The sequence below is a fragment of the Chaetomium strumarium genome, assembly GCF_033439665.1.
Source record: "Chaetomium strumarium strain CBS 333.67 chromosome Unknown B0T15scaffold_8, whole genome shotgun sequence".
Lineage (NCBI taxonomy): Eukaryota > Fungi > Ascomycota > Sordariomycetes > Sordariales > Chaetomiaceae > Chaetomium > Chaetomium strumarium.
In genome coordinates, this window is record NW_026944436.1 from 668,012 (window position 1) to 692,051 (window position 24,040).

Below are 24,040 nucleotides of genomic sequence, written 5' to 3' on the forward strand. Positions count from 1 at the left end.
CTGTGAATCTGCACAAAGGGAGCTATGCACGGTACACTTAGTGAACTGGCGTCTGGGCCCAACTGTGTTCTTTGCCCTGCCTCTCCCATCCAGCCGTTTCCTTCTACTTCCCCAGATTTTGCCACTGGCTTTCAAAGCAACGCACTGGTCCTGTTTCTTACTACCACGCGAGCGTCAGGACTTGAAAAGTTAGAATGGGTTTCGCTAGTATTTTGGAATGGGCATCGCCAGGGAGAGTACAAACAAGCACAGTCTGTTTAGCCTTTCACCGTCCCGGCCTCTTGGTGTAACCAACAAATGTTCCTGCCTGCGAAACAGTGCCTCGCGAAGTTCGGTTCACCGCATGTGCAAAAAGATTCGATTAGTCTTCCAATGGAGGTATCAAATTTTCAGGCGCCAGAAGCCAGCACACACACACCACAGATCACTATGAGACAAGCCGTTCTAAACCCCTCTTCCCCTTGATCATTCCTCCTTGGGCCGAAGCACCGACACAACGCCCTCCCTGCTCACCGCGACGAGTGATTTGGCCTGAGCACCCCACCGAAGGGCAACAGCGGGCGCGCTGGTTCTGAACGGCTCGGACCACGACTTGGAGCTCTTCTGATACATCTGCACCGTCACACCAGTTGACCCGGCCGTGGCAAGGTACTGGCCGGTGTAATCCCATGCTAAGGCCTGGGCGTCACCGGTCTGCAGTTCCTTGACCTGGGCCGCGGGGCCCGACTTCCGGAGATCAAAAACGGTGGTCGTGGACTGGCCCTTCCCAGACGCAGCGAACAAAAACCCGTTCTCGGAAAAGACGACGGTCTGGACCGGGGTCCCGAGGTTGAAGGTTTCGGCTTGTTCGCCCGTGTCGGTCTTGAATATCTTGATGTCGCCCGTCTGTGACCCGGCGCTGAAGAGGTTGCCATCGGGGTGGAATGCGCAAGCAGTAAGCGCTGGTAAGGGGTTAGCAATGGGCAGAACTGAGTGCTAGACAGGGACATACCAGCATCCGTGTATACCCGCGAGACCTTTTCCAAGGACTCGAGATCGTAGAAGACAAAGCTCTTGTCCACACCAATTGATGCCAAGATCCGTCCGCCAGGGTGTACGGCCAGACCAGTCACAGCGCCTGCATGGACCTGGAAGGACGCCGTTTCGTTGCCACTGTCAAACACCTTGACGGATCCCTTAGAGGTCGCCAATATAACCTTACTCCCTGTCCAAACGGTGGCGGTAACTGGCTCGCCAATATCGAGTGATCTTTCCACATTATTTGCCTGAATCGAGTAGATGTCGGCCTTGCCGTCCAGGCCACCCACGACCGCGTAGTCGGACTCGGTCTCGACATCGAGGGACGACGCTTGCGAGACGGCCAGATCTGTGTAAGCCGCTTGTTGCAAGGCAGCGACTTCGTCCGAGCTGGCCCATCCCTCGGGAATGGGGCGCTTCTTGCGACCCTTCATCAATCTGCAGAACGGTCAATGGGGGATCATGCTTGTGGAAGGCCAAACGACATACTGTTGTTGCAGTTCGTGCACGTGCTCCACCAAGCTCTCCGGGAGGCCCTCGTTATCCACCGCCATGGCATCGCCATTAGCGGCTCCAGCCGATGCGGTTGGGGCGACGGTGACCTTGGACAAGGCGTCTCGCGCCTCGTCCCGCTCCTTGGTCAGGCGCGCAATGACCCGCACGGCGGCGTCATGCTGATAGAGGGCGGTGGCCAGCTCCTCCCTCGTCCGAGCCAGCTGTTCCCTCGTGTTGTATGTCTCCAGCACCAGGGCGTCCCACTCGTCTTGGAAGGCCTTGAGCATCGACGGAAGAGACGTGAACTGTGGCGGTCGTGGTCGGACAACGTGACTTGTCTTGACCGGGAGCAGGTCTTCGGGGTCGAGCTCGTCGTCGGTGCCGGGCTCCTTTCCGTTCTCTTCGATGTACTTGAGGATCAGGCGCTTCTCAAACACGGTTCCTGGCCGCAGGTCAGTAACAATGGCACTACACCCGAGCTAGCTGTAACTTGCGACGGACCTGTCTTCTTGGACACCACAGGCTCCTCCGGAACCTCGCCCGAAACTACCGATTGTTAGTATGTACGAGTATCGCTCAACGAGCCAATGGGCTAACTTACGTGCGCACAACATCCTGAATGTATTGCACAGCTTCTCTAGAAAAAAGATGATGTTGTGTAGGCTAGATCCTTCAGGACGGTGCGGAAGGGCGCGTATGGGTGGTCTACAGCTGCCAACTTTTTGATGCAAGATCGGCAGCCTCGTCGCGCATCCAAGCCGGTGCACGAGCCAGCCGCCAATCCAGCTTCTGCGTTGTTACAGCCAATCAGAATCTGCGAGACCTCTATATCGTTATCACCTTGCCCCACTTGGTCCGAGCCCCTGCTCCTCGCTCCTCCTTTGACCGACACATTCATGAGCGAGTACTCGACAACAACAGCACCAACGATATGAGAACGTTGCAAGGAATACTCGGCTCATTATTTCTTACTACGACTCCTCCTAATTGATTCCATTCCCTCCTTCCCTCAAGAAGCCCCGGTATTATCACGACTGTTGCCTGATCTCACCGAGTCAGCATAATGTAGGTGAGCTTCAACTTCGCGTGCCGTCACCAACCCGGACACTCAACATGAGCAAAGCCATTCATCTGGAAAACCGCCCTCACTCACACCGATATGCGTCCACTCATGACCACAACCGCCGTACCACCCAAGTAAACCTCCTTAATCTGCACCTCACTGGACCCCGCCTCCGTCTTCGCAACCACATCAACAGCAATCTCACTCCGCCGCCCCATCTCCACGCCCTGCGTGATGGCAAACTGCGCGCCCTTCTCCGCCTTCTCCCTGATGGCCAGGTAACTAGCCAACGTGGACGCCGCGCTCCCCGTGGCCGGGTCCTCGAACCCTAGCTCGACCATGCGCGTCCGCAGCTCAAAGTTCTTGCTCCCGTCCTCCGCATCCGACGGGCTGCTGCCCATCGGGACGTAGTAATACCGCGCGACAAAGCTCTTGTGCCACTCCCCCCGGTCCAGCAGATCCGGGATCTGGGAGAAGTCCAGCCGGTTCTTCGCCTCCAGTGCCCGCGCAAGGTGCGCCAGGCTCGGGAGGCGCACCAGCAGGAAGGTCATGCCCTTGACGATGCTCACCGCGGGCGCGGCCAGCTCGGCTTCGCGGATCTCAGAGTCGGCCGAGAGGCCGTTCTTGATGGCGCTGGCCGCCTCACCGGCGGTGGAGGGTGACTCGAGCAGCTTGCCCAGGGTTTGCTGGTGGATGTGCACGGCGTGGGGGATCGCCGCGCGGACGGCGGCGCCGCCATGGCCGAGCGCCTCGATGTGGATCGGCCCGGCCTTGGTCAGCAGCGTGTTGACGTGGCTCCACCCGAGCTGATGTAGCACCAGGTAGGCGGAGCCGATGGTTGGGTGGCCCGCGAAGGGCAGCTCCTCGTCGATGGTGAAGATGTCGATCTCGCGCGCCGTGTAGTCACGGTTCGGCTCGTTCTCTAGCATGTGCAGGAACACCGTCTCCGACAGGTTGAACTCCCGCGCGATGCGCTGCTTGGTCGCCTGGTCGAGCCGCTCCCGTAGGGCGGGGGGCACGAAGACCACCGCGAGCGGGTTGCCCAGGAAGCGGGTGCCCGTGAAGACGTCGAGGGTGGTGAAGTCGAGCTTCACTGTGTCTAAGCCCACCATGGTGACGTGATGTCTTGGTGTTGACCGTACCAGGGTTCTGTCTTGACTCAAACGAGGTGATGCCTTGACCGTTCACTGTAGCAGTTATCGCCTCTGATGACTATAATGGAAAGCAACCTTTTGTGATTGGGGAAGTCGCTCTTGACAATCCCAATTCCTAATGTGGTATGTACGTCGTCAGCTTCAAGATTGAGTCATCATCGCGAGCGGGGCCCTAAGGATGCAAAGATGCGGGGTCCGCCCTTCGGTGATGGAAAGTGGGTTAGGGACTACTGTGGACAGACGAAGGACATGAGGTCACTGTGCTGACAAAGCGGGCATTGTTGCACCCGTCGTAGTGATAGAGCAAGCAGCTGTCGGTGATGCTGGAGCTGAGGTTCACTGTCTAGCTCCAATCTACTACGGCGGACAGAAGGCCAGTCTTCGGCGTGCTATCACCAGCCGTGCTATCACTATCACGGCTTACAATGATTGTAGGACAAGATATCTACGTGGTTCCGGCGGCAGGACTGCTGACTCCGGGGATATCAGTCCGTCGGACTGTGTCTCCCGTAACGCTCCCTGCCGCTGTGCGACGAAGGTGCGTGTGAAGAACTTACACCACCCAGAGCTCGCCGACGGCGACTGGTGGTTGGCCTTATAGTCCCCATGTCTCTTCCCGTCTCAATGTTGGGTGTCGTGGGCTCGGTCCTCATCCTCTTCAAGTTTCCGATCTATTTCTTATTCGATCAGGAAGGCCTTCTCCCTGAAGGCCAGAGGTTGCACCGTGGTGACCTTGAACAGCCGTAGGGATGACAAAAGAAATACGCTCCGGCGGCGTTCCCATGCATTCCTTTACTAGTAATTGATAGTTAGTGAGCTCAAGACAGAAAGAAGCAACGAGCGCTAGTAGTAGCAACAAACAGTGTTCCAGACCTCCATGATGTAATCAGAGGCTAACCGCTCGCTATGTCATCGACTCAACCAAGGCGACCCACTCGTTCCCCTGCGGTCCTATTTCAATCAACATCTATGCGTAAAGTTCTCGGTGCTCTAATTGTAGTTTATGAAACGTCGTTTCTGCTTTCTCTCGGTCTCGCCTAAATCTCGGGTCAAAACAGCTCGAAGTAAAGCACTCGAGACGTTGACCCGCCATCGACAGGGAGTCTGCTCTGACTCCCGTTCCAACAAAGGAAAAATGCCAAGCAGTAAGGGCAAGCCCACCGATCCGGAGCTGCGGGAGCAGCTCAAGGAAGGTATGACAATCGGCCATTTGCTCGATGAAGCATACTTCGTCTTCAGTACCTCAGGAGTAACTCGCATGTCTGCAGAGATCCAGCAAGAGCCCAACAAATCCGGGGATGGAAAGGGGCAGTGGTCGGCTTGGAAGGGAATGAAGCTCGCCAAAGAGTACGAGGCACAGGGCGGTGGATATGAGAATCAGCCTGGTTCGAAGAACGAACCCAAGACTGGTAAACCGGTAGCAAAGAGCGAGGGAAAGAAGCATGAGGAGATGGGTGACTGATTGTTGTTGATGTACAGATTCTAATCTCGGTAGAATTTGTTGTATTGAGGATGCGTTACCCCTGGCACTACAGACTGGGGACTTACAACTTGGACTCCTTACACGGGATGAGACAACTCAGGAGTCAAAGGGACCTCATAGGCTTTCTGCTTGCAATGATGCAATACAGCTACCGCTTGTGGTATCATCAGAAGCGGTCTTTTTATCTGGGGTCGACATCAAGTCACAGCTCTCTTCTTCTTCTTCTTCTTCCTCTTCTTCTTCCTCTTCTTCTTCTTCCTCCTCTTTAATGAGGCCCCGATCACTCATCCTCCTCACACCTCCCGGCAACGCACTCCACCGCCACCAACCTCTGCCTAACCACCACAGGCGTATCCTCCTCCTTCAAAGCCCAATTACACACCCCACTCCCGCCACAGGCCCCCTCCATATTCCCGTCCTCCCTGCCCAACCGAAACGCAGCCTCGCCCTCAAACCTGAGATTCACGACCCCGCCCGTTCCCAAGACCACCGCCTCGGAGAGCATCACCCGCAACCTAAAATCCGTTGTGGACGTGGACCCTCCCTTATTACTACTACTACTATTATTATCCCCACTACCAGTACCAGTACCAGTCGCAGTCGTCGCACTCAGAACCTGAAAAGTCCACTTCCCCGCCATGGTATCCGGGTCCTCGTCACAACAGTCATATGTCTGGCCCGACGTGACCGGGTCGTCGTCATCGTCACTCCCGTAGGGCAGCCACCGGACGGTGCAGTTGGCCGTGGAGGGCGGGAAGGCGGCGTCGCCGAAGCGGGTGGGGCCGCCCAGCACGATGGTGTTGGGGTCGTGCACGGTGAAGCGCAGGCGCGAGTACGGGTGGCTGGCCGGGTAGCCTGAGGGCGAGTGCGTTGAGAGCGAGGGGATTTGCCAGGGGAGGAGGAGGAGGGAGGTGGTGGTGGTGTTGGTAGTGTTGAGTAGTGGTGGTAGTAGTAGGGAGAGGGCGGTTGTGAAGAAGGGAAGAGATAAGACTAGTGAGAGGAGGATGGGGAGGAGATGCATGTTGGGGAATTGCTATTGTTGTTGTTGCCGTGATTGTTGGTGTCTGTTTGTGAATTGTCTTTGGTTGTGGTCGGTGATGGAAAGGGGAGAACGATATGGGGAGCGATGTGATGAAGGGATTCCGTTGTGTTGTTGCCTCCTGGAGCTTTAAAGATCTTACTTTCCCACCGTCGACACTTATTTAAGGTATGATTGAGTGAGATGGCAGCCGTGTAGCCACCCGTCGGCTAAAGAAGCAAAGAGTATTGAAATGCCACCTCCGCGCAACGTTGCTAGCACGATCACCTCGCTACTGCTGTGAAGTCTTCAAAGGGTACTATAGCAACTTGCAAGCTATGGTGGTTTTGACCATCAAGTAAACGTCGCATTACATCCTTGCGGTTCATATACATATGGAATGTAGGATCTTATATCCAAACGCCAGAGCCAGATAACGAAATCTCCCACCCAGGCCACGAAAGAACGAAGTAATACACCCGAAGTTCAAGTCATCCTTGCATCTCCCGACTCGATCAGGGAATCGGCACATTCCCCACAACAATCCAATCCGCCTTACTACTACTACTACTACTAGTATCCAACTTGACCTCCACCACGACACCTCCGCGCTGGAAATAACACCTCGTCGCATCCGACGCCTCCTCCAAATGCACCTCAACCTCAGCAGCGTTATGAAACGACGTAGCCATCGTCAAACACGCGATATCCGTGTCCGGGTCCACCCCCTTCAACGCATCGGGCCGCGCAGTCTTCCACTGCACCCTCCCCCCGTCCTCCTCCCCATCCGCACTCGTATACAGCACATTCACATCATTCTTGTCGTCCCGATACAGCAGGTAGGTATCAACGCGCTGCAGCGCATCCCCGGGCCTCGCGACCGAGAAGCCCGCCATGGGCGCGGCCCTGGGCAGCACGATTGCGGGGATCTCGGTCGGCCACGAGAGCGGGTAATCGGCCGCCAGCTCGGGCGAGTCGAGATCCGTGATGCCCACCGCTAACCTCCCACCGTCTTTATCCTTATCCTTATCCTGAGAAGAAGACTGATAATAAAACACGGCGTAGCCGCCCTTGACGGCGATGCGGCTGAAGTTGGCCGACAGCGGCACGACGGCCAGCGCGGAGCCGGCCACGGCGGCCGTGATGTTGGTCGGGTTGTTGTCCCAGGCCGTGTCGGAGGGGGCGAAGTTGCCGCCGAGCAGGTTGCGCACGTGGAAGAGCGCGCCCGACGCGTCCTGGTACAGCGTCCAGGGCCAGTAGGACGCCAGCGCGCCGTCGAGGATGGTGAAGATATGATTTTGATTATTTTGGTTTTGTGTGTCGGATGCTTGCTGCGGCTGTTGCCGGTTGTTGATGCTGGAGTCGGAGGTGTTGGGCGAGAACTGGTCGTTGAAGTTGACGCCCAGCAGGCGCGTCTTGAAGCCCGAGTAGAAGAGTACGGTTTGGGGCTGGTATTGGTCGCCCCAGAGGATGGTCGATGCTGCGAGGGGCGTGTTGGGTCTGGCGTACGAGTTGAAGCGGACGGGCGGCTCCCAGCAGGTGGAATCGTTAGCCTCGCCGCCTGTGGTGGTGGTGCGATGGCTGGTGTCGCACCTGGAGTAGCGCAGACCGTCCTGCGGGTCCTGGTAGAAGAGGTACGTCTCGACGTTGCCGTCCGGTTTCCGCCAGCCGGTCACGCTCAGGCTCGAGCCCTGGCGTATCGACTGCGGCTTCGTGGTGGTGGTTGTGGTGTTGGAGCCGGATGCTGTGTTGTTGGGATTGTTGGTGTTGTTTGCATCACTACTGCTAGTCGTTTGCGATGCGGGATCTTTTGATGACGCCCTGCCGGCTCTGCTCCCGAAAACGGCGCCCAGAACGACGATGAGGATGACAGCGACAGTGCCGATGCCAGCCAGGACAAGCCATAGCCGTTTCCTCTTCCGCCATCCTTCTTTGGGCTTGGACAACTCTTGAGACGCATCTTTCGCATGCGTCGACTCGGTCGAGTACGTTCCGGGGTGGGAGTGGCCCGGATACTTGGTTATGAGCGGGGAGACGATCTTGCCGTCGCTGGTGTATTCGTCTGGGCGGACCTCGGGCAGCGACTGATCGTATGCCACCTCCAAGTGGCCTTGGTACACTACTTCGAGCCCCGGCTGCCCCTCGAGGCCACCGTGATGATGACGAGGCTCCATGGGATGATGGAGGGTATTAGGATTAGTAGTATTTCACGGCCAACAAGGTCGAGATTGCAGCATCAGGCGTGGAATTCAGGTCCCGCTATACCATTGTAGATTTCACATGGAGGGAAACAAGTGCAGAAGCGCAGAGGACAAAGGGATCTGGGAAGACATTTCGTACAAGGTGGGTACAATAGTTAACTTACACGCCACATACAAATGATACAACGCGTGCGGCGCGAATTGGCGAATGCTGAATCCAGCATTAATCAACGCCGGCCCCGTTCCCGCTGTAACTTGTGCAACAAACCATGAGGAGGGGTGCTGCCAAGGGGTCAAATCCCATCAGAATTCTCGATCAGGGGGCTCGGGGCCGGGGCCGCCTGGTTATGCAGTCAGCGCGCCCAAATGCCCCGATGCAGTATGCCTATCCGGAGATCTGGGATTCTGGAATCAGGAAATCGTGCGACTTTGGCCCCCATGTGTAACTCCTGCACAATCCCCGAGCCCGGTGGTATTGTGCAACACCGCGCCACAGGAGGGCATTGGGTGAACACCGGGCATTGACTTTGCCGCAACGGGAGAGTCCGGTGGTGTATATGCAGGGGCGGCTTTAAAAAGATGACAATGGCCGGGCGTTGTGTGATGGGCGTCAAGTATTCCATATATTCCGTACAATGCAACAATGGTGTCGCTGATAACTATACGAAACCAGTTAGGAATTGCCTGCAGGACTTTCTGCTCCGATCTTCACGGAAGCCCTGGAACAGCAGCTTGACTGGAAAGTTAAATATCTTCCCTTCTCTGAGGGTAACCTCAAGCTTATCTAGCCAAGGTACTGTATTCCCGCCGTCACTATGATTATACGAAACCCCCGGGGTTTGGGCCGGCATTCAGCTGGTTTTCAGTATGCATCCCTCGCGTAGATTGCTGCACCTAAGCAGGCGCTCGGATATATCGGAGGCAATGCCTCATGCAGGTACATACACCGGCCGGTGCTGGCACAAGGGCCAGAACCATCACGAAGGATTGGGTTGACAACTCAGAATCTCGAATGCCCTTACTGATATTTCCTAGAACAAAGCGAACAATGAAGAAACAACATTGTTGCTCCTAACAAAGGGAGCGGAGCAGTTGTGTCACTGGAAGCCAAGTATGAAACAATGCCTTTGTCTGAATGGAGGGCAAGGCGTGCAACGGTCGGATATAAAAGGTGCTCTGTTTACAGCTGAGGTCTGCTGTTAACTCACTGGCTGCCTTTGAGCTCAATACTACCGGTTCATCGCTCTCCCCGACGCTGGCTATCAGTTTTGTCAAGCTTACTTCGCGGAGGTCAGCCTCCTTTCCCAAACACCTCCCACTTACACACCGTATTGAACGCTCCTTTCCGCAGCAGAAGCAGCAGCCTTTATGATGCTCGCCGTCCTGTCACCGCTCACGGCAGACTCCCTGCTCTCGGCCTGCGAGTACGGGCTCTCCGCCGGCGGCGACTGGTCCCTGGCGCTGGGCGGCGGCATGCTGGGCTGGTTTCTCTTCTTCCACTTCGTCGTGAGCCCCATCGACCCGGCCAGGCAACAACAACAACAACAACAACAACAACAACAACAACAACAACAAACGCCCTACACCCTGCTCGGCGTCACCACCGACTCCTCGCCCAACGACATCACCGCCGCCTACTACAGGATGGTCGACCGCGCGCGGCGGACCGGACACCACGACCTTGTCAAGGCGCGGAATGACCTGCTCGGCTGCCGGGAGGCGTACGAGACCCTGACCGACCCGCTGCTGCGCTGCGTGTACCACCGAGACCAGGGGATGCCGGACTGGTATGGTGTCCCGAAGCTGTGTTGGGGGGAGGTTGTTGTTGAGAAGCTGCAGTCTGCCAGGACGGTTATGCGGTACTGGACGGGCCCGGAGGATGCGTTTGCGAGGATGCCTACTATTATTATGTCGTCGACGATGACGACGACACACATGTGGACGCAACGGTTCCATCGTCGCTCTCCATCAGCTTTGGTTCTAGCGACTATTAGCACTCGGACTTCTCTGATTTCGGCTCGAGGAAGCACTCAGATTCCTCTGCTCGCCCAGGGACAAGTGTCGCTGGCGGCTGAACTGGAAATAGCTAAGAACGCGGTGCTTGACTATCTGCGCGTCCTCAAGCACAGCCTTGTTTCTCTGAAGGACTCAGCATCGTCCCTTTTCACCGGTGTCAAGCACTGGGTCAAGTCTAACCCGCGACACAGCCTATCCGTTGCCGTTGTCTCCGTCCTCTTATTATCCCTCCTTCACGCCGCCATCTCCTCCTACTGGGACAGGGTCATTTTACGCTCTGCAGGCTGGTGGGGTTTGCCCTGTTCCTGCCCATGGTCGTCCGTGCCTCTTTCTCGAGCTCCGCTCTCGACACCCGCTTCTGGCGCTTGGAGAGGTGCCTCTCGGGTGCAGTCCTGAGGACGATCTGGAGGGAGATGTTCATGATTTTTTTTCCGCTGCCGAGTGAAGTGGTATTCTTCCTATATGACTAGGTTCGCCGTCTGATACAGACAGATTCCTCGATAGGCTAGGTAAGGTAAGGTAGGTTGCAAGTGCTACATTCGTGGCTATCTATTTCGGGCGGGTGAAAGTTAGTAGCTACCATATATCCTGCAAGCACTAGAACATAAAATGAAAAAAGCAACGTGACCTTGAAGTGTTGCATACATGACCCAATGACTATGACTCTGATCCAACCTGGGAGCGCACCAGACCTAGTAGTAGTAGTAACCACTATTTCTCCCAATGGAACATCCAAAGAATCCATACTGTCTCCCTCCGTGTCACACCACAGATCCATAACCAACACCCGCTCTCAAACCAGATGGGGGAGAGCTCTCCCTGTACCTATGCCCTCAAACATAAATATAACACAGCTCCCCGCCAAGCCCCCCAAGCTGCTCGTTCAAATCCATCAGCTTGACAGGCGGCGCCGTCCAGCCGAGATCGACGACCAGATCGCTCACGTTTGGGGCGGCCCGCGGTTTCATACCCCCATGCCCTTCGTGCGGTGGCATGGGCATGGCGGCCTGGCCCGGCACGGCGTCGATGCGGTGCTCGGGATCCTGCATCTGCCAGATCCACCAGACGCGGTCGAGCATGCCGTGGTGGAAGTAGAAAACGGGGTCGCCGGGGGAGCAGTAGAAGTCCTGTAATTTCTGATTGGTACTTATCCTTTCATTCATTCATGAGGTATGGTGTGAGGATTAAGGAAGGGTGGTTGGAGGCAAGCGAGGGGAGGTAAAAGGGGAAGGAGAGGAAAAAGGAGGGGAAGAGAACGTACGCCGCCTGGGTCGCCGCCTATGGTGAAATGCCCTGCGTTGTGAATCTAGTACAGGTAGAGGTCAGTAAGTAACCCAAGGTCATGGTGTAGAGTGTAAAGTGGTAAGAAAGGAAAAGGACCCAAAACGCACCCCCACGGATGAGGATCGCCCTTCAAGAACGGCTGGCCCAAATACCGATTATAAAACCCATCAATATCCGTATTGTTCACGATCGTGAAGTGGGTATAATTCGCCTTAGCCCCGGCCGCCGAGAACTTGTTGACGTCGCGGCGGAGACAGCGCGGGTTCGATCCCAGTCCGTCGGCGGCACGCGGGTTGGCCGGCACGCCCCTGACAATGGTCGACTTGGGCCCCAGCGAGACCACCATGTCCTTGAAGGGGCCCTCGGTGACGCACCCGCCGCCGCCCGCGCTGGGGATCTTGTCGTACGGCCGCGGAAACGGCTGCGGCACGCCCGGGTAGTCGCTCGGCGCGCCGTTGCCGCCCATGCTGGACTCGCTGCCGTCGAAGAGCGGCGAGTGGACCGGGTCGTCGGCGTAGCGGTCGTAGTTCATGTACTGTGGAGTGCGGGACTTATTGTAAGTACTGCCTTATTTCACGGTGTAGAAAGAAAAAGAAAGCGGGCCCCCAGGAGAAAAGAAAGGGGGCCGGGAAGGGGGGGCAGGGACTAAGACAGATTTACCGGCTGGGACCCCTTGTACCCGCACTCCTCACGCAGCGCCTTCTCATACACATGGATGAAATACCGGTGCGCGGCAAAGAGGTTGGTCGGGCTGTGCAGCATGCCGGCCATGGTCATGTGCGTGGCGACAAAGTCGTCGAACCGGCTCAGCGAGCCGGGCGCCTTGTCCTTGGGCGCCTTGGGCGGCTTCGACTGGAGGCAGAGCACGGCGCGAATGTATTCCTTGCGCTCGTCGACCGAGAGGTCGCTCCTGGAATTGTCATATTATTATTATTTTCATTATGTTCGTCATCAGCCAACCCTGCTTGTGAGATAGAAAGAAAAAATAGACTCGTGGCGGAGGGGAGTTGTGTACCACTCCCTTCTGATCGAGGCATTCTCCAGCGTGCAGTTGTTCGTCTTGCCCGCCCGCTTGGCCATCCACGCTTCGACGTTGGGCATGATGGACTCCTCGAGCTTGTCGACTATGTCGAGGGGGTATGCTGGATTGCGGATGCTTGGGAGGCATCAGCGAGGAGTCACAGGAGAGTACCGTAAGGTTGTCTGAGTAGTCTTGTTCTTACGGTTTGAAGCCCCATCTTTTCTGGACTGGCCCAGCCCAGGCTCCCAGGAGCAGGGACAGGCTGACTACGCTGTAAATTCCGCGCATCGTCGGGAGTGCGGCGAACGCTGAGGGGGCTGTAACTTGGAGGGGGGAAATCCAGAGAAAAGGGGGCAGAATCACATCCCTCATCCCGCTCAAAGACCGTCAGGCTTTATGTTTCTATCTCACCATTCTCTTTTCAATCATTCCCCCAGTGATCATCATCTATCTGCCGCAGGTACTACGGCATCCCTCCTGTGATATTAGACACCATCGCACAGCCAATTGGAGACATTCCATCATCTACATCAGTCTATATATGACGGCTCTCACTCTGGGACACCACGTAGCGTCTGGAGTGCAGGTGTGGACAGTTGAGAGATATAGCCAATGATCGAGAACACCATGACTTAAAGGGGAGGTCTGCAGTGCAGATCAACTATGTCTCGATATGGACTGTAAAACGGATATTAAATGGCAGTTGAATGGGATAAAAGAGGTCATATGCCGGACAGTGCGAGCTGGGCACATTGAGCCGAGAAACTGGGCATCCCGGGCTCTCCCCTCCCCCTATCCCCCCGACCCCCGACCCCCGACCCCAGTTCTCCCGGCATATACCGTATGACGCGTTGCCGGCAATTGTGCGGGCGTCAGTCATGCGATCAAAAACGGTGAATTTGTCAACAGGGAGGATCTCCCTTCGATGGGTTGTTCTTGGCATCAAAGACTCTTAGAGAGACGGCGGATGGCCTGGCCCCAAAGTTGACAGGAAAAGAAAATATCATGCATAAATTACTTCGTACCCTAACCAGTATACCCCCCACTCCCCCCTTCAGGAGCTTGTTACTAGTACTTTTAAAAATCACGGACTAGCCCAACCGCCGGCGACATCGACCCATTCCGCCAGACAACTCCCCTCCTTGCCCTCGACATCCACGATGTCTGTATCGCACCGGCAGCGGCATCCCACGCCGTTCTCCATGGGCGGGTCGATCTCGTCCCAGTACTGGTCCTCCTCGATGCGCTTCTTCTCGTCGAGCGTCGTCTTTTCGAGGTACGGCTCGCGCGGCAGCTGCGGATAGGGCGCGTTGGCCGGGCAGTGCTGGATCGTGGTGTGGCGGTAGCCAAAGTCGCGGAAGTAGTGGATGTCGCGCGGCGCGAGGAGGGCGCCGGCCGCGAGCGAATGGATTGGCGCGTCGCCCCACTGTTTTGCTTGTCAGACTCTGTTGCAACATGCAACGAGAGGAGAGGAGAGGAGAAAGGGGGAAGGGTAAGAAAAGAAGCACGCACCCGCTCCATCCAGAAGCCACCGCTGCGGTCCATCATCTCGAAGAAGTCGTTATACTCCTTGCTCCGGAAGAAGTCGAGGCGGGCGATCTCGAAGTTGGACCAGAAATGGCACATGTTGTACTTCTCGCCCTCCATGGCTTCCATGTCGATCTCGGGCGGGCGTGCGGGTTCATCTTCGGGCGCAGGCGGCTTGTCCTTAGCGCCGTCCTTCTTCTCCTCTTTGTCTGGCTGCGGCTCGACAAACATCTCCCACAGGCCCTGCGACGTCAGGTTGTTCAGGCGCTTGTACGCCGAAGCGTAGCGGAAGATGTTGGGGACCGTCTCGCGCAGCTCCTTGACAGCGATGGTGAAACCGTACGTCTTGTTGTGCTTGATCATCTCGATGAAGGGGTCACTGCATACTGTCAGCCACAGGCGCCCGTACCAGAGCTGTTGGGTACCTTGGAGGATCTTACTAGGTGATGTCACAAAAGTACTTGATCTCCGGCTCCAGACGCCAGTACCAGTCGTAGTCAGCAAGGAGTGGGTGCTTGTAGAAGAACCTGTGCGCCCCAGTCAGTCTGGTGCCTGCCTGAGGGGTGAGGGCATGTGAGCGACATACCCCGAGTAGAAGCGGCACATGTGATGGTAGCTTTCCATGCCGCCGTACATAATAGCATTGTCTCCCTGCTTGGCGATGCCCTCCTTGGCAACCTTGGGGTCGACCCAGTCGGGAAACCCCCACATATCTGGCCCGACCTTGCCAAACTTGACCTCGCTCGATGTGTAGTTCTTGACGGTGTCCATAAACGTCTGGTTGAAGTCCCCATCGTTAAGGAAGACGTAGGGGTAGTGGTACCACCGGTTGAAGTGGCGCTCGATCGACTTGAGGGACTGGACCACGCCATCCAGCTCTTTGTTTCTCGCGAGCACGACGAAGACGGCGTTAGCGCGCTTCTGAGTCGTATCGGGCTCGAGACAGCCGGTGACGAACACCTTGTCGTACTTTTCGCTGATTTTTCTGCATGATGGCCCCGTTGTCAGCAAGAACGGTTGCGACGAGAAGAGGCCGGCATGTGTGTGACAGTTGACGACTCACCTTATTTTTGGCGGCGCACCGGGGGGCATTACCGGCCCCCGTGCCGCGGGGTGCCTGACAAACAGCACCAGGATAAGGATGACGACGATGCATGGGAACAGAACGACCAATCCCAGCGGTATCGAGACGGTCGAGTTCCCCCGTAACCTCAGCGGTCGCCTGAGGTATGCGAAGCGAGAGGCTAAAGTTCTTCTTGGCCGCAGTTTCCCCTTCTCATCTGCAAGGGGAAGTTGAAGACCCCTTGTCGGGATGAACTTCCCGGCGCGGCGCAGGAGATCCATTGGGCTGGATGCGGCCTAATTGCGTCGTGTGTTGAGAAAACCTCCGTGCATGGGCTGGATCTTCCGGTGTGCGCAGCATGCGTTCAGAAGTTGGGGCAGTTATTCAAGGAGAGTCGGTTCTGAGCTCTCGAACATAGCATCGAAAGTTCTGTTGTCGTGCAACGGGTGGCGTTTGTCGCTAGACGAATGGCAGAAGCGGTTTGGGTGTGGTGGGGATGTCGTACGCAGGAGGACACCGGTCCAGATGGCGTTGGTCCTGGCGCGCCTGGGTAGCAAACGAGTGTTGAGCGCGCAGTTCGCGAAATGGACGTTCAATAATGTCGTCGACCTCCGTGGTGCCCAGTTGAACGTCTCAGCAACGATTGACTGCCCCTGTCGCGTGGCGAAGTCTGCACGGTCTGCTACCCGACACGGGTGTGCTCAGCTGCAAATCGGACAGAAAAGTGGGCCGTTGCCCGCTTCCGCCTTCTGCTGGATCCGTGGATCGGGGAAATGAAGGGTCGCTGTGCTCCGGAGCAACGATATGGTCAATGCAGATATATTAAGTCAGTTGAGGGGTGGCGATATGTGTCACTCATAGCGTTGCTATATTAAATCTTTCTTCACCCTTCAGCCTGTTACTAAAGAATCTGAATTGTATTTCAGAGCCTGAATCAGTTGAAAATGAAATGGACGGTACATGGAGAGGAGGGGCAGGTGTAACCCTAACCCAGGTAGTACTCACATGTTAGGTATTATATTGTACCGTAATCACGTGTGGTAGTCTGTTTCAGCCCTTTCTAGAACTCCAGCAGAAGCTTACTATAATACCGAATAAATAAACTTCCCCACACCCTTTGGCTAAGGTAGACATCGCATTTCTAAAGTGAAAGAGCAACCTTCGAAGACCGGCAACAATTCCCTTTTCCCTCGCAGTTGCCACTCTCCAGATGGCAGCCCATGGCCTCCCCCCCTAGGTTTGACCTAATCAACACAGCAAGCATGCCTTTTTTTCGGGACTTTGTACACCATGAAGTGAAGGAAGAAAGAAGATGAGGCGATGCTGTACTGCTCGCATCTCCGGATTGATGCACTAGTTGGTTATGTCAGCAAGCGGGCATCAGTAGACGTGTTGCTCGGGGGGGAAAAGGGAAGAGGAGAGAGACTTGGCAAAGGTGATGATGAGAGCATGGAGGAATGCCCGCTTCCTAATCTCGCCTTGCCCGGCGTTGTTACCTTGAGCTCTCCTACCCGTTACATATACCTCTGTTATTCTCCGGTATGAGAATAATGCGATTGTTGTTTTGTTCTTCGTTACTACTCAACAGAACACACGCGCCTTTGTGCGTTCATGGTCGGCGCTGGCCCCTTGGCTGCTTCACATTGTATATTCAGGCGCGTCCTTCCTATAGGCCGAGTAAAGAGATATACGGGCAGGCTGTTTTCAATGTGGCAAGGGTTCTCATATGGCGTATTGTTCTACTACTCTTTAGTAAGTCATACTGTGCGTTTATTGTTCCAATCTTGATCTAACAGTCTCAAGTATATCTAGCAATCTGAGGAAGAAGCTCTTTCTGTCCGTCCACTCACCGTCTCCAAAATGCACCCCCTATGAGGTTATCACACCGAAATATTCATGAGCTGGTTTGTCAAGGCCTGCAGCATCAACCAGGCGCAAGCCGCCTGCTCGTGGCTGCCGACCTCGCCGCGCACCCAGCGCGCCAACTCGGTATTGGTCGGCATCATCAAAGCGACGGCAGCAGCCCTCGTGTCTGCTCCCTCCTTCCACTCCTTTACCATTCCCTCCACCTTCCGCTGGAGCTACTTATACTGCTCGTCGGAACGGGCCAGCTCCCTCAACCGCGCCTTGAAAGCCGGCAGTCTCTCCAGACCGTCCAGCACGGCGAACCAGTCAGGGACCAGCTCCCTTCCCTTCGGAACCAACTCCCTCGGGCCACTCGAACCGGAACGTATTCAAAAACAACCAATCCGACACTACGTTAGCCACGGACTTGTCCATGTGGTGCTGCATCCACCACCGACAGACCACCAGCGTCTGCAGGCTGAGCTCCCCGCCCCAGGGAAACCCCGTCATGTTGTTATCCAGGGCATCGTCCTCCTGAAAACCGAGGCACGCCGTGCAGATATCAGTCGCCAAGGGAAGCGGGTCCAGCTCACCACCCTGCGCCCGCGCAAGCGCGCCGAGCAAGGCCATGTGCGAGCGCGCGAACTCGCCCAGCGATCGTTGCTGCTGCTGCTGCTCCTCCTCCCCCTCCCCCTCACCTCGCATGGCGGCGTCTGCGTCTGCCACGGTGTAGGTGCCGTCCAGAACCAGCCAGAGCTGCGCGTGCGCCAGCTGGCCAAAGAAGGTGTCGTGCTGGCCGGGCACGAGCAGCGCGTCGAAGACTCGGTCGATCATCTCGCGCGTCCGGTCCGGGTTGACGGCGTTGCGGACGAGTAGCGCGTCGGCGACGCTGATGGGGACCGGGTTGGCTGTGGTGATGAATTTGATGAGCCCCGTCGTGTCGTTGGGCTCGACCCTCGCGCTGAAGATGGTAGAGTCGGCGGTAGTGCTGCTGGTGGTGGTGGCGGTGGATGTGGATGTGGGCATCGCCAGAATCGTGCTGAATGCCTGCTGGGCCGTTCCAATTAGGGTCTGCCGGCAGGCGTCGCAGTCCGGGGTCTTGAGCCGGATGAGGCTCAGCACCGCGAGGATGTCGAAGCCGAGGGTGTTGTATGCCGGGTCGTACTGCGAAGACGGTGATGAGATACTAGATGACATCTTGCGGTGAGTTCTGACTTACTCTGTCTGAGACAACAACTTGATTATTGAAAGTCTTGATGGTTAGGTAAGAGGAGTTGTGACGGAGAGAGTGTCGGACGCAGTGTTTATATATCGAGCGAGCCACGAACAGTCCATGGCCATGGCGACAGCCTGTTCCCTCCATCAAACAATCGTTCAGGGGTATATTTGAATAAACCATGCCGGAAATAGCATCTTGTTCTTCATCACGAACTAACAAACGTACCTACCTCGCCGAACCGACTTCGTCCCACCGTCAGTGCCACGGCCTCCCTAATCCCTATTGTTCTTCTTTTTGTTGGGCTTCTTGGAGGTCACGGGGTCGATATCAAGGAGAATTCTCAACAAAGAAGAGCTTGGTATGCCATCTTGCCCCGGCTAGCCTGGACAGACCGCGAAGACTGCGATAATGGCCGTGCCCTGAGGGTCTGGAGCAGCGTGCCTGTTCATGCTTTGTATCGAAGCAAGAGAGCAGATGTGATGTCTTCCCTATGGGCCGAACAAGAGGATTGATGACAGAACAACTCTGTGGATCAAGAGGGGGAACAGGGCAGCGGGGAGATGGAGGTACTGTACCACCCACAGAAAGGAGAGAAAGTCCTTGGATATGCGGTATCCGAATGCCCAGCCCGTCTAGCTCCATCTCTGGTACGAACAGGGGCCTGCTCTCGAACGTAAAAGATGATGTCTGGCTCTGTGTCCACCGACTGCTTCTGGTATTGCGATACCTTATCAGCCATACGTGCGATTGTGGTCGGTCCGGCTGTTTTCAAGCCCGGATGGAACCTGGAAACACCCAGGATATACGGCCACGAATCATCCACTATCTACGCATTTTCAAAGCAACTAACTCATCATCGCCTTCTTTGAGCAATCACTTCCCATGACCTTCCTTTCTCATTGTCCCGATCGCTTTTGTGCTGTCGACACCCAACACAACTGTCGGTCAGGGTTACGCTGATGGTTACGCCGGATGCTGGTGGCGTATGCTGTATCCGGTCGATCTCATTGGGTCGGACACCGAATATGCGTCACTGCGTACATGCGTAGGCCCTCTCAACGGTTCATCTGTTGGCTTCCATGTTTAGTAAGCTGCGCCATGGTGGCTCGAGGCTGTGGTGAATGTCTCTGAGGTAGCCAGGTCGTCCCTCCCTCTCACCACGAGGTTGGTAATAACGCCTATCCTATCGCCGCGCTTTATCATGTATTGGTAAACTGTTTTAGGCCATCAATGATTTACCGCTCGCATAGAGGGACTACTCGCTTCAGGGGCCCGACTCGTCAACCTGTTATAGAGTCCGAGATCGACCAACTGCCGCCAGCTCGATAATAAGGTTTAGTTACCGCCGAGCACTTTCATCGTAAAAATTTATTACTCGCACAGTAGACCTGGGGATTTGGTTGTTTGGTGGAAAGGTGGGGTTCGTTGACTGGCCTTGCGAAGTGACCATCCCTCTCGGAGTGCTCAATCTGGGAAACGAAGATTTCATGTTGATTGGATATGTTAAACCTGGCTCCGGGCGTGCGGCGAGGGATACCGGACATCTCCGTATGAAGGACATATATATTCTTGCCACGCAGATCCATCGACTTGCATTGACAGCGTCCACAAACTGGAGTCTTGCGAGTCTGCGACTTTTGTAGGTTGCTCGGCAACTCACAACTTCGGTGGCCGGACAGATAGCCTTTGAGTTCATCCGCTGCTTCAGGTCATATGAGCTTCGGAGAGCTCTCACGAGGGCGACGTATTGATTTCAATGCTGAGCGACCGGCTGTAGTAAAACCAAGTACGTCTTGTTCTAACGTTACGCCGTGCCGTGTTCTAACACGTGGAGATGCCTCGGCATCCGACGGACGGGGACCGGGTTGCCGAAGTGGGTCCCGGTCGACAGGGGAGGGCTTCGACATGTCAACACAGCCGCTGCTCAACCTCAGCTTGCGTGCCTACCGTGGTCGCGCGGGGCGGATGAAGTGAACCAGGCAGATGCCATTTTTCTCCTGCGCTGAACTTTCAAGTAATTGTGACTTCGAATTGCGCAGGGTTCGAGCGCCAGCGCAGCAATTGCCTGATACCTCGCGCCGTGAGGTGCCGAATTTAGCTTCAACAACCCATGAGCAGACCCGAACGAGGCATATCCGATCTTCCCACCTTAGAACCGGGGGTAATAAATCTATCATGCCTTCCCCCCACAATGACCCTCCGCTGCCGCTGCAGGAGGTACTGGATGTGGTCAACTTGACCCCGGAAGGGGAAGCTCGCCGCTTCATGGGGAGGAGAGCCGCCCACCTACCGGGCTCCGACTTCACGGGGGACGAACTATTGCTCCCCAGGCACAACGCAGCGTTCGGCGGCCATGTGTATGCCCAGGCAGCGTTGGCCGTGGCCCGAGCCTGGAGGGAACTGGAGGATGAGAGGGGGGCAAAGCAGGGTGAGAGGCTAGATCTTCATGTACGTATTGTACCAGCGCTGCTGTCATTCCAACCTATCTCTTCAGAGATGACGATGCGCTCACCGTCATCCATTCCCATCACCGACCAAGAGAGCCTGAACCATTAGTCCTCACTTGCGGTCGACATAATCCGTCATCTAACCCCGGGCGGCAGACAATCCACGGCTTCTTCACCCGCCGGGGCATCTCGGACCGCCCCTTCCTCTACACGGTAACGCCCATCACCACCTCCCGCAGCTTCAGCACCCTTTCCGTCACCGCGCGCCAGCCCTCCGAGCCCAGCACCAACCCGCAAGGCGACCACTTCCCGCCAGCCGACGCCTCCCTGCCCCTCTCCCCGCCGTGCTTCACCGCCATCTGCTCCCTCAAGCTTCCCGAGCCCGACAGCGCCGGCGTCTCCATGCAGGAAGACCCGCCGCAAACCCGCTTCGCCCCCATCCTCTCCTCCAGGAAGCCGGAGGACTGGCCACCATCCCCACCCGTCGACATCACCGGCATGGTAGAACTCGCGGGTGCCGACCAAGCAGGCCGCTTCCCCGTCGCGACCATGCGCAAGGTCGACATGACGGCGTACAACGCCGACAGGCCCGTGCACGAGCGCCGCGAGCTGATCTTGTACAAGCTTCTCCGCCCCTTACCCTGCTCCTCCTCCTCGGGCGGGGAGGGACTGTTGTGGGACGCCAACGCGCATATTGTGGCGCACGCGTTCGTCGCGGACAAGAATGGCTTGCTCATGACGGGAAACCATGTTGGGTTTGGATACTCGCTCGCGAGGGCCGCGAGTCTCAGCTATAGCTTTGTGGTGCATGTCAATGCCGAGCAGGCGGTCATGCGCGAGGAGGATGGGTGGTGGGTGCAGGAGGCGTGCTTTCCGAGGGCGGCGGCGGGGAGAGGGGTTGTGGAGTGCAAGATCTGGAGTCCGAGGGGAGTGCATGTTGCGACGGAGTATCAGGATGGGTTGGTCCAGGGCTTGGAGATGGGGAGTAGTAAGCTGTGAAGGGGTATAATGTGTCGTAAGGGTGCGGATAGTAATTTTTGATGTTGCGAAGTACCGTGATGCCGACATCATGTCGAAGAGACGGGAAGCCATAGACGGTAGACAATAGATGGATAGACGGGCTGATGGGTGTTGCCCGGACAAGAGACTTAGTTTCCCCCTTCCTACGAAGGTTTGAGATGATTGTTAGGTATGCTATTGCTGTTGATCCAGTGGCGATGGACTGGTCACCCGCGCGGAAAAGGGATCGAGCCTCGAGGCCGGGTTAGGGTTCGATTGGTAATGGTGGACGAAGCATCCTTCGCGATACGCAAGGTAGCCTGGCATGTGCGACAAATGAATTGTTTTGTCAAATATTGATGACTATAGTGAGATAAAATCGGGAACACATGCTCCAATCCTTCCTGCAAAACACTACCAGAGGTCATCTCGCTCATATTCTGGCGGTTGGCGAAGAAGGCACCACGTGCCAAGTCACGCGGACCCGCCAACAACCGCAACTAGGTAACTAACCCAAAACAGCAAGGACCTTCCAGCTCGGGTGGTGTGGTGCCGCCCGAGTGAATCAGACCATTTCTCAAACCCGCGAACCGGCTTCACCTTCCCAAACACTCCGACCAATTGACCCGCCACCACCTCGACGACACCATGTTCCTGCAGCGCTCTGCCGTGGCCGTCGCGCGCCGCGCCGCCGTCTCCCCGCTGCTCCGTCGCAGCATCGCTACCACCGCCGTGCGCCGTAAGTTGCCTGCCTGAACGCCGACGGAGGCCCGAGAAAAAATACCCACTGGGCCGAGAGAGCTCCAAAATGTCGCGCACCACTTGCCCCAACGACGACACCCTTCTCGCCAAGCCAATTGGGCCTCCAGCCGAAGCGGCATCTCAGAGAAGCTGACGGTTGTGCGATCTGTAGGCAATGCCGTTCCCGACCAGCCCAAGATCAAGACTCTCAAGGGTACGGTTATTTCTGTTGCGTCATGGCATGAAGGGGGTGACTTCTGACGTCAGATGATTGGGCATCTGGAGCTTGGAATGGCAACGATGTTGGGGCAGTTATACGGACGGGGGGAGGAGTTGTGCTGGAATACACATGGCAGATGGAAACGCGATGCTGACGTTGTGTTCGGAACAGACATCAGGACAGAGGACGACCTGATCGGCCCCGGCGCCAAGCCCGGCACCGTGCCCACCGACCTTGAGCAGGCCACCGGTCTTGAGCGTCTCGAAATCCTCGGCAAGATGGAGGGCGTTGATATCTTCGACATGCGGCCGCTGGACGCCTCGCGGAAGGGTAAGCATGTGGATATTCCGGGAAACATGGGATGTTAGGAACGCTGATTGGCGCCAGGCACACTCGAGAACCCCATCATGGTTCGCTCCGCGGGCGAGGAGCAGTATGCCGGCTGCACCGGTGTCCCCGCCGACTCCCACAACGTCATCTGGCTTGCGGTTAGTACACGGCCCCGCGCCAGGCTTCTTCACAATGGAGATGGTCAGTTGCCCTTTCTAACCTCACATGCAGATGACCCGCGAGCGTCCCGTTGAGCGGTGCCCCGAGTGCGGCAGCGTCTACAAGATGGAGTATGTCGGCCCTCAGGACGATCACCACGATCACGGCCATCACCACGGCTGGGAGGAGCCCAAGACCTTCGCCGACTACGTCAAGCCCCAGTACTGGTAATTCACGCATTGGGAGGCCGGGATCGCAGAGAGGAAGAGGGCAAGTCAGGGCGGCTGGCCTTGTAGAATATCCAGACAGGCGGGGCGAGCTTGTATAGAGTCACTATTTTCTTTTGTCTCAGACGCTATCTGACCTGACAGCTTCCCAAATAAGCAAAGTAGAGCACACTCTTGAGGGGCATGACGGCGTATCTCCTCTCCGGCTTAGGAGGTGCCTCCCAACCAACGCCTCACTCATGTTGGAAGCTGGACGGATGCTTCACGCTTCTCTAGGTTGCACTCGCTGATCCTGCGACGAATCAGGCTTCATCGAAGCTCCCCGTACCGGGTTTCCTTCGGGGCCGCGCGAACGCGCCCTATGCTCCAATGGAGCGCTCCAAAGACGTTTCCAAGGACCAGCTCGAGGATCAGGCCTGTTCTGTCCGGAGTAGGCCCAGGTAGCGGGCGCTCCTGATTCAACTGTGCCCCACTCTCTAAGCAGCGTTGCTCTGGGCACGAAGCTTACAAA

General features: G+C 56.5%; 11 protein-coding genes across 11 annotated transcripts; 5 read left to right on the forward strand and 6 right to left on the reverse strand.

The window, feature by feature from the left end:
* Positions 1-194: 194 nt before the first annotated feature.
* B0T15DRAFT_441896 (uncharacterized protein) lies at positions 195-4,115 on the reverse strand. The gene is made up of 6 exons (XM_062865928.1): positions 2,666-4,115; positions 2,114-2,223; positions 2,014-2,058; positions 1,507-1,954; positions 992-1,455; positions 195-941 (listed from the first exon to the last, which is right to left on the reverse strand). The coding sequence occupies exons 1-6, from the start codon at positions 3,685-3,687 to the stop codon at positions 466-468; spliced, it is 2,565 nt and encodes an 854-aa protein (XP_062717544.1). The 5' UTR covers positions 3,688-4,115; the 3' UTR covers positions 195-465.
* A 702-nt stretch (positions 4,116-4,817) lies between these two features.
* B0T15DRAFT_322995 (uncharacterized protein) lies at positions 4,818-5,270 on the forward strand. Its single transcript, XM_062864071.1, has 2 exons — positions 4,818-4,922; positions 4,998-5,270. The coding sequence occupies exons 1-2, from the start codon at positions 4,865-4,867 to the stop codon at positions 5,189-5,191; spliced, it is 252 nt and encodes an 83-aa protein (XP_062717545.1). The 5' UTR covers positions 4,818-4,864; the 3' UTR covers positions 5,192-5,270.
* Positions 5,271-5,400: 130 nt separating this feature from the next.
* On the reverse strand, positions 5,401-5,991 carry B0T15DRAFT_544554 (uncharacterized protein; the record flags this gene model as incomplete). The annotated part of the gene is made up of 1 exon (XM_062870093.1): positions 5,401-5,991. A coding segment is annotated over exon 1 (356 nt), but the record flags the coding sequence as incomplete, so codon positions are not given.
* A 549-nt stretch (positions 5,992-6,540) lies between these two features.
* On the reverse strand, positions 6,541-8,700 carry B0T15DRAFT_578028 (uncharacterized protein). Its single transcript, XM_062871080.1, has one exon. It carries the CDS (start codon positions 8,402-8,404, stop codon positions 6,746-6,748), a length of 1,659 nt encoding a protein of 552 aa, XP_062717547.1. The 5' UTR covers positions 8,405-8,700; the 3' UTR covers positions 6,541-6,745.
* Positions 8,701-9,924: 1,224 nt separating this feature from the next.
* B0T15DRAFT_544562 (uncharacterized protein) lies at positions 9,925-11,095 on the forward strand. The gene has a single exon (XM_062870094.1). It carries the CDS (start codon positions 10,076-10,078, stop codon positions 10,841-10,843), a length of 768 nt encoding a protein of 255 aa, XP_062717548.1. The 5' UTR covers positions 9,925-10,075; the 3' UTR covers positions 10,844-11,095.
* A 179-nt stretch (positions 11,096-11,274) lies between these two features.
* B0T15DRAFT_563343 (uncharacterized protein) lies at positions 11,275-13,040 on the reverse strand (the record flags this gene model as incomplete). Its single annotated transcript, XM_062870609.1, has 6 exons — positions 11,275-11,574; positions 11,709-11,753; positions 11,835-12,266; positions 12,392-12,641; positions 12,747-12,887; positions 12,955-13,040. 6 exons carry the CDS (start codon positions 13,038-13,040, stop codon positions 11,281-11,283), a joined length of 1,248 nt encoding a protein of 415 aa, XP_062717549.1. The 3' UTR covers positions 11,275-11,280.
* A 796-nt stretch (positions 13,041-13,836) lies between these two features.
* B0T15DRAFT_497485 (glycosyltransferase family 15 protein) lies at positions 13,837-15,623 on the reverse strand (the record flags this gene model as incomplete). The annotated part of the gene is made up of 5 exons (XM_062867270.1): positions 13,837-14,178; positions 14,265-14,658; positions 14,720-14,806; positions 14,866-15,264; positions 15,343-15,623. The coding sequence occupies 5 exons, from the start codon at positions 15,621-15,623 to the stop codon at positions 13,837-13,839; spliced, it is 1,503 nt and encodes a 500-aa protein (XP_062717550.1).
* An 808-nt stretch (positions 15,624-16,431) lies between these two features.
* B0T15DRAFT_544564 (uncharacterized protein) lies at positions 16,432-17,458 on the forward strand. The gene is made up of 2 exons (XM_062870095.1): positions 16,432-17,094; positions 17,146-17,458. Exons 1-2 carry the CDS (start codon positions 16,884-16,886, stop codon positions 17,160-17,162), a joined length of 228 nt encoding a protein of 75 aa, XP_062717551.1. The 5' UTR covers positions 16,432-16,883; the 3' UTR covers positions 17,163-17,458.
* On the reverse strand, positions 17,223-18,384 carry B0T15DRAFT_578031 (uncharacterized protein; the record flags this gene model as incomplete). The annotated part of the gene is made up of 2 exons (XM_062871081.1): positions 17,223-17,423; positions 17,650-18,384. 2 exons carry the CDS (start codon positions 18,382-18,384, stop codon positions 17,223-17,225), a joined length of 936 nt encoding a protein of 311 aa, XP_062717552.1.
* A 2,197-nt stretch (positions 18,385-20,581) lies between these two features.
* B0T15DRAFT_405190 (thioesterase-like superfamily-domain-containing protein) lies at positions 20,582-21,852 on the forward strand (the record flags this gene model as incomplete). Its single annotated transcript, XM_062865285.1, has 2 exons — positions 20,582-20,854; positions 21,010-21,852. 2 exons carry the CDS (start codon positions 20,582-20,584, stop codon positions 21,850-21,852), a joined length of 1,116 nt encoding a protein of 371 aa, XP_062717553.1.
* A 648-nt stretch (positions 21,853-22,500) lies between these two features.
* B0T15DRAFT_563359 (cytochrome c oxidase subunit VB-domain-containing protein) lies at positions 22,501-23,871 on the forward strand (the record flags this gene model as incomplete). The annotated part of the gene is made up of 5 exons (XM_062870610.1): positions 22,501-22,591; positions 22,766-22,807; positions 22,985-23,143; positions 23,201-23,301; positions 23,375-23,871. The coding sequence occupies 5 exons, from the start codon at positions 22,501-22,503 to the stop codon at positions 23,531-23,533; spliced, it is 552 nt and encodes a 183-aa protein (XP_062717554.1). The 3' UTR covers positions 23,534-23,871.
* Positions 23,872-24,040: the final 169 nt, after the last annotated feature.

Excerpts from the sequence above, each read along its gene's own strand:
- B0T15DRAFT_441896 (XM_062865928.1), bottom strand. The coding sequence starts at position 3,687 with ATGGTGGGCTTAGACACAGTGAAGCTCGACTTCACCACCCTCGACGTC. Across the intron at positions 1,955-2,013 it reads TGTGGTGTCCAAGAAGACAG|GAACCGTGTTTGAGAAGCGC; the intron begins GTCCGTCGCAAG and ends ACCTGCGGCCAG. Across the intron at positions 1,456-1,506 it reads GTGCACGAACTGCAACAACA|ATTGATGAAGGGTCGCAAGA; the intron begins GTATGTCGTTTG and ends ACCGTTCTGCAG.
- B0T15DRAFT_322995 (XM_062864071.1), top strand. The coding sequence starts at position 4,865 with ATGCCAAGCAGTAAGGGCAAGCCCACCGATCCGGAGCTGCGGGAGCAG. Across the intron at positions 4,923-4,997 it reads GCGGGAGCAGCTCAAGGAAG|AGATCCAGCAAGAGCCCAAC; the intron begins GTATGACAATCG and ends GCATGTCTGCAG.
- B0T15DRAFT_578028 (XM_062871080.1), bottom strand. The coding sequence starts at position 8,404 with ATGGAGCCTCGTCATCATCACGGTGGCCTCGAGGGGCAGCCGGGGCTC.
- B0T15DRAFT_544562 (XM_062870094.1), top strand. The coding sequence starts at position 10,076 with ATGGTCGACCGCGCGCGGCGGACCGGACACCACGACCTTGTCAAGGCG.
- B0T15DRAFT_544564 (XM_062870095.1), top strand. The coding sequence starts at position 16,884 with ATGAGAATAATGCGATTGTTGTTTTGTTCTTCGTTACTACTCAACAGA.